The sequence below is a fragment of the Nymphaea colorata genome, chromosome 5 (genome assembly GCF_008831285.2).
Source record: "Nymphaea colorata isolate Beijing-Zhang1983 chromosome 5, ASM883128v2, whole genome shotgun sequence".
Classification (NCBI taxonomy): domain Eukaryota; kingdom Viridiplantae; phylum Streptophyta; class Magnoliopsida; order Nymphaeales; family Nymphaeaceae; genus Nymphaea; species Nymphaea colorata.
In genome coordinates, this window is record NC_045142.1 from 11,448,466 (window position 1) to 11,460,903 (window position 12,438).

A 12,438-nucleotide genomic window follows, 5' to 3' on the forward strand; every position below is an offset into this window, starting at 1 on the left:
TATGTTATTATGCCAAACAACTTATTAATAACTATGTCAAAAAATTTTGACTAAATTGATAAAATACTGCAGCCCCTTATGTGCATTGTTTTTCAGATTTTTAGATTTAATTAAAAAATAAGTCAAAAATATTATGAAAATGAATTTGAAAATAAGAAATTTACAACGAAATGGTGGGTCTCAAACGAATTTTTTTGGAAAAGGGAGCTGTGGGAAAAGTGTGATAAGCAAACCGCCACGCTGTTTTCACTCAGAAGTTGGGCTTCCGAACGTGGGAGTCAGCATGGCGGCCGCAGCTAACGGCCCGCTCCCGCCACTCACCTGCCATCGGTCGACGCGCCGGAAACCGTCCCGGAGTCGTTTTGCGGATACTGCCTCGCCGGCGAGATGCCGCCGTCGATGCCGGACGTTTGTGTGCTCTTCGGAACCCGACCACCTGGCGAGCACCCGGTTCGCTGCTCAGATTCAAGAAGTCGGTCTGGTGGGCGACGAAGAGGAGGCTTCTGTGACGGCCGGGAACAGGAGGGAATTCCTTCTGAAGCCCCTCCTGGCGATCGGTGGAGCCTGGCTGGCATCGCGTTCTGTGGCAGAGGCGGCGACGGCAGCACCCGAGGCAGTCTCGAGCTCGAATCCGGCAACCGTTAGCGCCGCTGCTCCGGCTAAAGAGGACGTTATCGTTTCCAGGGTTTACGATGCGACGGTAATCGGGGAACCTCTGGCGCTGGGGAAGGACAAGAGCAGGATTTGGGATAAGCTGCTCAATGCGCGGGTTGTCTATCTGGGCGAGGCGGAGCATGTCCCCGTGAGCGATGATAAGGTCGGCGTTTTGACTTAACTTGGGATCGATCTCAGAATTCGAATTGGTTGTTTTTCCATGTTTCTTTTGTTGTCCCTGCCTCGGTTGATTCTTGCGCTTGGCATATTGTCGATGGCTTTCCTTGGTTTCTCAATTACGGAATTACAGAACCCGTCGATGAGAAATCGGTTAATTTTATTGTCCAGTATGCGTATGAATATAGCGGAAATAATAAATTTACAAGAGGTCATCTTGGAACTCTAAACCAGTAATGGTGAGGTGGCCAGTTTCGTATTAGCATCTGATTTTCATTGCAACGAGGTTTGAACGTAGAAAATGCTGACTACTGATAGTTCATGATGTAACATCCTGATCCTCCTGACCAAAAGGGTCTTTATGTTCAACCAAGAGGGAACTAAAAATGGAACGAGGCACGGAGCTAAAGTAACTTGTTTGGCTAATAATGCCCTCTCTCAGAAGAATCAATACTAAATATCTATATAAATGAAAATGAGTTGGACCTGCTTTCGCTTATTCTGTGAAATTGTAATGTTATTTGTCGTGCAAATTTGTAAAATCATTTCACGCGCACGTATATTCTAGTATATGTACCTTTGACAATGGCATTTTGGGTGCCAAAAATGTTAGGACACCTTCTTGTTATATTGTTTATGTCTTTTATGTGTTCAAAGTGTTCGTATGGTCTTCCTTTTACACTTTGTGTCTTTTATGCTTTCATAGTCTGTCTTTTTTTACTTTCTATTTAAGAGGGAATCTCATGTGAATCTTTAAGAGAAGAGGCCTCAAAAGTTCTATGGTTTGCACGGAAGTTTCTAATCTGATGCTTCTGGTTCATGCAGGATCTTGAGCTTGAGATAGTGAGAAATTTAAGAAATAAGTGCTTTGAGCAGCAACGGTCTATTTCTTTAGCTCTTGAAGCATTTCCCTGTGATTTGCAAGAACAGCTAAATGACTATATGAGCAAAAGGTTTGTTTTCCCATAGTGCTTTTGTCTCTCACTTCTTGATTATCTGTTTTAAGCTTGATTGTCTTTTTTGAATCCAACAAGCTGGATATTCTCAAGAGTAAAATCTGTGATTAGTCCATTGGGGGTAGAACCCCTATATCTCTTAGAGGATTTTCGGGACTCCTTATCCAAAGGTCACTGTACAATGATGTCATGTTTTTTTATTTAAATAACAAAAAGATTTTCAGTTATACATTTCCTTTTCTCTCAGAACATGCTCACAGACTTCTGCTTGGGAATTCTAGTGGATAGAGTAATAGTCTTGAGTTAAATAGTTCTAAGTTAATGCAATTCCTTTCTTTTTGAAGAATTCATATTGCCTCTTGAATATGTTCCTCACAACTGGGAAGTCTTTACAAATGCTTGTTGTAGATTTAAAATCTTGTATGGTATATCACCTCATAAAATAAAGGGTTTGTGATCAATAGGATTGATGGAGAGAGCTTAAGGTCTTATGTGTCACACTGGCCACCTGGACGCTGGTTGGAGTATGAGCCTCTTCTGAGTTATTGTCGTGACAATGGGGTGCGCCTTGTAGCTTGTGGTACACCTCTAGAGGTATCTTCTCATGGAACACGTTCTCCTTCATGTTCCTGTTCAATGTAGAATATTGGTGGCTACACATTTGTGTATATGGCTATATGCTTGCATGTACAAAGGGGAGACCAGTTGCAACTACCTCTGAACCTGAGTCACATGGGTACTTTAATAAAGGTCCGCATATCCGTGTTGCCGTACCTATAACCAAAATAGGTACTTGAACACACTTGGGTACTTTTTGAGATTTGAAACTGATCCAAACTGCTTAATTTACATGATTTAATTTTTTTCAACTCAAGTTTTCATTCTGTTTTTAGAGTTATTGTTCATTAACATGTAATGTATTTTTTTAAAATCACTTTTTTATGTATATGTTGTTTTCATTTTGATTTTTTTGTGTTGTTTTGTGTGTGTGTGTCTATATATATGTGTGTGTGTGTGTGTGTGTGTATCTACTCCCGTACCCACATTTTTTAAAGTTTTTGTGTCCTTACCCATATCTCTATACACGTACCCATGTGACTTAGCTCTGAACTTGTTTGCACATTCAGATAAGGCTCTGTTGTACTTCTCTGTTTTTTCAACCTCTTTAAGGCTTTCAGTAATATGTTGTCAACATTACCAGGTTATGCATTTGAAAAGAAATTCCCATACTGAGTTATTTGAGGTGCAATGAGAAAAAAATTGATATACTTGCGCAGTTTCATTGGGTAAAAGAGAAAAAACACCAAAACTCAAGAGTTTTCCAGATGTGCAAAGAAGTGTGAAACATGAAAGAGTTCGTAGTTCTATATTTTCTTCCTATGCTTTCAATCACACACACTTTTGGTTCCTAGAATGCCTTGATAAATGATAAGTTATTAAGGTGAGGCCACCTAGTTCACTAACCAAACTCCCACGAGCACCTTGACCGGTACTCATGCAATGACTATAGGCCAGAAGACAGGCTGCACAGGATGGCTTAAGTGAAAGAGAGAGAGAGAGAGAGAGAAACTATTGCCGATCCCAATAACCTATGCTAAGTGTTAATCACCTTGAGTATAGCATCCGAAAGTGTAAACATTTACATTTTATATGATATGCAGCCAAATCCTAATGGACCTGATTTGGGTTTTCCTAGACACATTCGGACCAAGTTTGCATATAATGTCAAAATTTCAGAATCATGTCAGCAAGATGAAAACCCCATTCCTAATATTTGTTTACTAACCATCCACAAGCCATGGTTCTCTTTAATTGGTCGGTTACAGTAAGCCACTAAGGAAAGAGTTAAACTTTGCTTTGTTGATTTGCCTTCTGAATGGTATAGCAATGAGGTAGGAACTTGCAGTACCTACACTTGGTTCTTTCTCATGTCTTGTGCTGATTCGTTGTGCAGTTTCATTCGACTAAAGTAGCATGATTGTTTTAAAAAACAAGCATCCATTTGCAAATATATCCCACACTAGCCAAGCATAGGAAGCCAAAATTTCTTAATAAATTCAATTTTTAAAACCAATGTCAATAATGACTTGCTTTGCTAGATGTGGTCTTATCTCAATATTAAAAGGAAAAAGCCTGTTTTGTGGGGCCGTTTGGTAACAAGAACACTGTGTTCTTTCCCTCTGAAGGTACCCTATCGCACATATGTCATGAAATGGTTACTCATGTCATGTAACAAGGTCCTGTCAAGTGTTTATTGTTTGGGTTATTATTGTCCGATATTAAATTTGAAAGCTTTCTGCATAACTATTTTTATCGAGACATCCCATCTTTTAAGTGCTGAATGATGCTTTGTCTCATGGTTTTCTGGTCCAATAATGCCTTAAAACGCTATCAAGATGTAGTATGTATATGTGTACGTGTCTGTGTTACGGATATTTTGTATTTTGTGATATTTTAAAAGTATCTTGCATTTTCGCCAAAAAGTGAGAAAAAGAATAACAGGATAGTATCACAATGTTTTCCCTTTTTCTATGGAAATTCTTTTCTGTATGTAATTGAAGTATATATTTCCACCTTTTGGTTTCTTTTAAAATTATGTTGGTCAACATTTTTGTAAGAAAATTAGTAAATAACTCTTGATTTCATAATTTTTTGCTTATTGTATCCCTTTATACCTTTTAGTTTTTCTAATTCTGGAGATTTTCCTGAAATTTTCCTGAGAAGAACAAAATTTTTAAGAATTACTAAGAAAAGTCTTCTCGTTAAAGTCCTGAGGATGAAATTTGTGACTATGATGTATTAGATACCTTTATGTGTGTTTTTATGTATTGGAAAGGCTTTTGGGATGTTCAGAAAACTTGTCGAGTCCCTTCTTTACTTTTTACCCAGAATGGCTATTTAATTTCACTTGAATTTATTAGGTCTTGAGGACTGTTCAAGCTGAAGGCATTAGAGGTCTTACTGCTGCACAGCGTAGAATTTACACTCCTCCAGCTGGTGGTGGATTTATTAGTGGGTTTGCACGTAGGGCATCTGTGGATATGAATTTTTCAAATCCATCCATTCCCTTTGGTCCAACTTCATATTTATCAGCTCAATCAAGAGTAGTTGAAGAGTACACAATGTCCCAGACCGTGTTGCAAGCTTTGCATGATGGAGGTTCTGTTGGCATGCTTGTAGTTGTAACAGGCGCTAGCCATGTTGTGCATGGGTCAAGAGGTGTAGGGTTGCCTGCAAGAATTTCGAAGAAGTTGCCAAAGAAAAATCAGGTTGTTATATTGCTTAATCCAGAAAGACAGGTAATACGCAAAGAAGGAGAGGTTCCTAGTGCTTATTTCTTGTGGTACTCTGCTGCTAGACCGTGCAGTAGGAATTGTTTTGACCGTGCTGAAATTTCAAGGGTGATGAATGCTGCCAGCAGAAGACGAGATGCCTTGCCCCAAGTCAGTTCTGCTTATTTTCTTTTATAGTTCTTCATTGATTTTTGCATTAGTTGTGTTACTTTTGTTGTCTTTGTTGCTGTTATTTTTGTTGTTCTTGTTGTCAATGTTATTCTCTTATTATTTTCTGCTTTGTTGAGTTTCGGATGTATTGTGATGCAGCGAAGATTCTTTTTGCTTTTTTGATATAACAATAAAAAAATGTGTATGAGTACTATGTTAGTAATCATCTTTAGCTATTTGACAGAAGCACTTCAGTTGGCATTCTTATCTCATGTTGGCATGCCGTTGGACTGAAGAATAGTCCATGAGCTTAATCAAACTAATCTCAGACATAATGAACATTGTGTCACTAACTTCATGTATTTCTTTTCCCTTTACAGTTTAATTTTTTCTCAAACTTTGTTATTTGACGTTGCATAGGTGTGCATTGGTGCACGTCTAGCTGTAGGTTATGTGTATAGAATGATGCCTGTTGTTCTAGTTCTTGAGGATTGTTACCTTGCCAAGCATGTCTGTACCATGTTTCACATGCATTCATATCTTTGACTATCTCATGGAGCTAATATATATAAAATCTTATATCATCTGAAGACTTTGCAATCAGTGTTTCAGTTTTTCTCATCAAGTAGAAACACTATCATACATGTCACATGATTTTTTAAAATCTCACAATATTTACTAGAAAAACAAGTAAAACAAAAAAAGGGAAAATCTCACATTTCGGCAAAATTGAAAGTCTCACAAATTTTTTGTGATTTTTTCACAATTTCTTTTTTTGTGAATTTTAGGTAATTTTTTTACTTCTTATTTTTCAATTACTAGTTTCTCATTTATTTATTTTGCTCTAATTTTTAAGATTTTTTATTTTTAAAAAGTTACAGAGATTTTTCTGAGAAAAACTTCACTGAAAAAACCTCGCTAATATTTGCCCGAGAATGATGTTTGTAGCAATCAGTAGAAATGAACCTTACGGTTTTCATATAACAAGGACATTATTTGGAGCGATTGTCCACATGTTGGACTGGTATAGTTTCTTTTGGTTTCTACCATTTGAGTGATCCTGTCATGTGACATTTAATATCTTAAATCTTGTATTTTCACTAGTAAATGCTCTTTACAAAGATGTCATTGCTCATTCACTTGTATAGTTACATTCACTAGTATAGTTTATGGTGCATCTACCATTTGTTTGTTGTAAGACTCACTTTAGAGGCACCATATTAGTCCATAATACTTTCCCCTCTCATCACTTAGAAAGTTGATCATTACAAACTTATATTTATTATCATAGAGTCCTAGTACTGAGGTCTTGAAGTCGCTGTAGTCAATGTTCTATCACATAGAATTTTCGAGTGAAGGTTTTAAACAAATTATGTAAGATCATTGAATGACGCACCATTTGGGACTCTTTTCTCCAGGATCTCCAGAAAGGACTTGATCTCGGTGTGGTTTCTCCAGAAGTACTACAGAACTTCTTTGATCTGGAGCAGTATCCGTTTATTTCAGAACTCACTAAACAATTTCAGGTAACTGATCCATTGCATGGTGTTTTATTTACCATTTTTATGCTATGTAAGTGCACTAATATCAATATCACCTTCCCTTTATTATTCTTAGTCATCATAAATTCTTCCTTGTTCTTTGGTTAGTTAGCGGAAAACAGCACATGCATAACTGGCTTTTTCTCATGGACATTTGATTTGTTCATTAATTATTGTGTGATTCTTTATTGCTAGCTTGAAATGAATGCATTCTTCATGCTGTTGGGTATTGATGATTAACTCCTGGGAAGCTAAATCATGGCAGGTTGCCATGTGAACTCAAATTTGGTCTTCCTATTGCAGGGCTTCCGTGAGAGATTATTGGCTGACCCCAAATTCTTACATAGATTGGCGATAGAAGAGGCCATTTCTATAACCACAACTCTCCTAGCACAATATGAAAGGCGTAAGGAGCATTTCTTTGAAGAGATCGACTATGTTATAACTGATACAGTCAGGGGCTCTGTTGTAGATTTCTTTACTGTGTGGCTGCCTGCTCCAACCCTCTCATTTTTGTCATTTGAAGAAACTGGTGTTGGCTCAGGGAACATAGACATGTTAAAAGGCTTTCTAGGATCAATCCCTGATAATGCTTTTCAGACAAGTATTCCTGGAAAGGACTGGAACCTGACTCATAGGGTTGCATCTGTGCTTGTTGGAGGTATTAAACTCTTTGGAGTTGGATTTATCTCCAGCATTGGGGCTGTAGCTTCATCAAACACACTATATGCTGTAAGAAAGTACCTTAATCCTGCCCTGGTGGGAAAAGTAAGACAGAAAAGGTCTCCAATATTGAAGACGGCACTTGTTTATGCATGTTTTTTGGGGGTCTCAGCAAATCTTCGGTATCAGGTTAGTTTCAATATCTGGACAGTTCATGCTTCAGTTTGACTTTTCTATTGTGTCTGGATATGATGATGTTACTTATTGCATCCTCCTCCTTTGACTTTGTGTGATTATGTGAAAATGCTTGAGATTTTTCTCAAAAAGGTTCTGAAGAAATTGTGAGACTATTTCACATATGTTTATTGTTTTACATATATTTTAACGTTGTTTAATTAATTCTGACAGGTTATTGCCGGAGTAATAGAGCACCGTCTCTCAAACCAGTTTTTAACTTCAGCTCCAGTTCTTGTGAATGCATTATCTTTTGTTGCTCGGACAATCAATTCGTATTGGGGAACACAGGTTAGTCTTGTTTCTACCATTTCATGATGAACTATGTTTAATATTTAATACTTTTAAGGTTTGTCTTTTCTACGCTGCATGCTGATTGCTGACAATTGGACAACAAATGATCTTCTTCTCCAAGAAACTTTCTGCTTTATTTGCATATTCATTCATGCGTGGCCCTGCAAATTAATGGCAACATTCCATTAAAAAAAAATAGAGAAAGTATTTTGATTGTATGACAAAAATATTAACTAACATAAAAGAAATGTATGACATCCATTTCCTGTTGAAAAAACCAGCAGATTGTCCCTCTACTTCCTTGTCTTTTCCCTCTTATTCTTTTGAGCTTGTTTGGCCGCCTTTAACTTAAATGGTTTGAAATAATGAGGAAGCGCATCATGCCTAGTGTTCTATTCATGCTTTTCTGTCACCTTTTGTTAGTTTTATTTTTCCTTATCTATGTTTGGTGCATGATTTGTGTTAAGATGGAAAGCTTATTGGTTGAATATGTTAGACAGCTTTTGGTTCTCTAAGGAAACAATCTGAATGCGACTTGTTCATGTCAGTAAAATGGTCAACTGCATCACATTGATGCAGCTGCAGATTTGAGGATTTGTCAATTGTTATGGGAAGATTCTTCTGTCTTATCTGGAGCTTATGTTGACTTTCCAGAAAATAGGATGCCCTAAGTGGTAGGAATTTGTTCCTAGAAGGAACATGCATTAAGGGTTTAGTAGTTGTTTTCTCTTAACTATGGGGAGGTGTGAAGTTTTATTATCATTTGCAATTGTCTGCTTCTTGATGAGAAGAGCTTGCTCATAAGTTTAAGTTTAGAGAGCAACATCGGTAGTTTAGGGCCTTAGGCAAATGGTTGGGTGAAACCAGTAAGAAACCAATCATGGAGTAAAGGGAACTTTCTCTTTGGATATCATTCAAGCCTTTCAGATGCATGTCTTCCTAACTGTAATCATGAGTTTGATGAAAGAGATCACATCAAACAGGCATGCTGTTCTGATATGAACACTGGTGCGAGACATTTTCAAAAAACTTGGATTTGGAGGCAGGGATGTGTGTGTGTGTGTGTGTATGCCATGTCCCGTATCTGCACCCGTGTCAGGTCATGTTACCTGACACGGGTACTTTTACCTTTTAAAAGTGTCCATGTGAATTGGCCAGAGGGGAAAAAACAATCAATTTCCTTTAGTGGATATTTACAATCATAGCTTACCTATTGATCCACCTACAGGGAGTCAAAGAGGTGTGATGCTGTGACTTGCATTCTTCAGACAAAGAAAAATGATTTCAAAGAGAATAAGATATTTGGCAGGACTAAGAATCAGTTTATGAGTGAATGCGGCATGAAGTTATGAGGTCCATGAGATTAATTGGAGTTACTGAAATTCACGTTGCGGCATGTGCTAAAGAGAGCGGAAATGAGAATCAGAAACTGGAGATATTTGATCTGGTGTTGTCAAATTAGTTTGAATCAACCTATTTGAATCAAATCAGTGCAACATGATCCATCATCCATTTCTGTAGTGCCATGTGTCAGAATCTATTTTCTTATATATTCATTGTTTTCTCACTTTACTTTTTATTTCTTTATTAAAAAAATTTGTGGATTTGGAAACAATTCTATCTCTGATTCAGTTCAGCCCATTGATTGAATCTTCCTTCTATGCATTTGATTCAGAAATAAATCTTGATAACATTTGTTTGACCTACTATAGGACGTTTCTCCCAAGATGCTGTAAAGGCCAATGTCTTATTACCCTCTTTGCACTGCTTATGAGTCTCATAGAGCATAAGATAAAACAGGTTACAAAATGCAACTGGGCATGTTTAAGAGAGGTCGGAACTTATTATTGGAGTAAATGTATCTAGAACTCCCGAAATTATTTGGAAATATGTAGAAGCAAGAAGATAGGAGAGATTGCTCACTCACGAACTGGGATTTTTAGACAGTCTTCATCTTCTCAGGATCGTTATTGTCTCCGAGACATGGCCAGGATTGCAAGCTCCCTCGTGCAAAGCAAGCTTTTCTTGATTTCTTCATTATATGCACTAGTGTTTGCACATAAGATTACAGTCAGTATGTGTTCCAAAATATTCCCAGTCCTCGCAAGAATTTGGTTTTAGAAATTAGAGAGACTATGCCTTGAGAATCATTTTTTATTGTTGTTTCCCCACGGTACTTATTTAAATAATTTTCTCATTGAATTCATTCATTAGGACATGCCAATTGACTCAAGCTACACGAGATAGATAAAAGGGATAATTTTCTGATATTCAGTTTTCCCTAACAAGTATTTATTTTACTAACTGTTGATGCACTTATGCTTGGAAAGAAGCTACCAAGCCCTTGTTTTTCTGCTTCCAAATTTTCTTGTAATTCTATTGTCTTGTCAGTTTTCTAACAAAAAATTTAGTCATGTATGTCAGCTCTTTTAGGACCTGACGTGGGAAAGACTTTTGATCATAGTAGTGAAAGGGCTTGTACATATTTGGTGATGCCCATTTTGCAGCATGTTGGTGCATCTTCCGTTGTCAAAATTGGAAATGACTTAGCCGGACAACTTGAATAAAAATTGTTCCTTCTACGGTTTGATGTATATCAAAGGGTAAACCACAGGAGCTTCTTATTTTCAGTAGCTTTTTAGTTGGTTCAAACATTTCAAGATGTTGAGGTTCTAGTAAGAAGTCAATCTTGGTATATAATAAACCCTGATTTGCACACTCAATATAGAGTATAACAAAAGGTAATATTTACTTTCAGTTTTCAGCATAGCCAAACAATTGTGCTATTGCCTTGTGCATGAAGCTAGTTGAGAAGTGCTAATTTGCTATCAGCTTTGTTGCCTGTGTAATGCTAGTAAGGGACATGTTATGAATTGACGTAAAAAGCTGCTGACAGATCTGTGCCAATTTCAGCAAACATTATCTAAACCATGGTTTTATAGTATTGGTATATCTTTGACGGGGGCTGGCCAGTAAGTTGATGGAATTGTTTTAGCCTAATCCTCAATACAGGATGCTGTTATCCCTTGTTACCTTGATTGAACTCCTGCCCAAACAAATTTACCGCTTGATAGTTGAAATGCAAAACAATGCTAAATATGTCCTAGCACAGATACTCTATGTTTCCTGACTTCCTGTTTTTGACTTCGTTTTTTATGTTCACAGCAATGGGTCGACCTTGCAAGATTCACAGGGTTGCAGACTCGCACAAGCAAAGCTCCTTCAAAATTGCCCCCTGAAGTTCCTACGCACTCAACAGTGGATGGTGAAGCCCCTGTGGCAGGCACCATGAACTCCTCGAACAATCAACCTAGCGATGGTTCCACACTGTAATGTATCTTTACTTCACAAAATTGTAGTCTATTGGAATGAGAAAACAGCATGGCAAGGGCTTCCCATTATTCACAAAACTTTTATATTCATTAATGTTTTTTTATTTATCATTGTTTTAGGCATGAAGCCTTGCAGAAAATGATAAATGTCCATTGCATTGAGATAAAATAGCAGAAGAATGAAAATCGATTCATGTTAGGGTTGATTTCACTGTACATGTTTACATAATCCAAGCGTTTGTAGCATTTGAACTCTGAGGCCGGTGGGCTCCTTTACAGTTTTAGTACATCTTAGAATAAGCAAGCTACTCGGATTGCTCTCCTAGTAAATTAGGTTGCAGATGCGTTGTGCGTTGCTGCATCTTCTTTGAATTATAATGTAAATAATATTCATTTTTCCTGCTTTTAACGCAGGAAGAAATTTCAGATTTCCATGCATAGAGTAATCATGTGTACAGGTCCAGGAGGACAATTAGGAATAGCTCCTCAAGGTAGACCTGGTTTTAACCTAAATTCTGGAAAGGAAATTGGTGAATGAGCTGTCTATTGAAGTCTGATGAACAGCAAAGCGGCTATGTGACGGCAGTTCTCTCTCTCTCTCTCTCTCTCTCTCTCTCTCTCTCTCTCTCTCTCTCTCTGTGTGTGTGTGTGTGTGTGTGTGTGTGTGTGTGTGTGTGCGCAGGGGCGGAGGGAGGGGAGGGTCCGCCTAGACGATGGTCCCACCCCAACGAATTGAAAAAAAATACATTGAAAAAATTAAAAATTTTTAGTTGCATTATGTATTGTTTGTATTCGGGTTCAGTTTGGCCCCACCTCGATACAGAGGTTGAACTGTTTGGCCTGCCTCTGAAAAAAAATCCTAGCTCTTGTGTGTATACGCATGCAAATGGATGTGTCATGTGTAATGGATCAAAGAAGAAAGTTTTTTTCTCTTTTTCTTATGTTTTGGTTGACAAGCTTGGATTCAGCAAATGCTGCCTGGGTCATGTTGAGAGACATACCCTGTGCATCAAACTTTTGGCTTCCATCAAAGTTGTTATGTCTGAGCACCTAGGTAAATCCATGGAGCTATCGTCGGATGCATTTTATTCATGCAGAAATGATTTTTCTGATGTATATGGTCTGTCAGAGTTTCAGTTATATC

General features: G+C 37.7%; 1 protein-coding gene across 1 annotated transcript; it reads left to right on the forward strand.

The window, feature by feature from the left end:
* Positions 1–245: 245 nt before the first annotated feature.
* On the forward strand, positions 246–11,624 carry LOC116254840 (protein RETICULATA-RELATED 5, chloroplastic-like). Its single transcript, XM_031630447.2, has 9 exons — positions 246–817; positions 1,657–1,784; positions 2,252–2,381; positions 4,709–5,230; positions 6,649–6,756; positions 7,075–7,623; positions 7,843–7,959; positions 11,128–11,291; positions 11,415–11,624. The coding sequence occupies exons 1-9, from the start codon at positions 284–286 to the stop codon at positions 11,464–11,466; spliced, it is 2,304 nt and encodes a 767-aa protein (XP_031486307.1). The 5' UTR covers positions 246–283; the 3' UTR covers positions 11,467–11,624.
* The last annotated feature ends 814 nt before the right edge of the window (positions 11,625–12,438 follow it).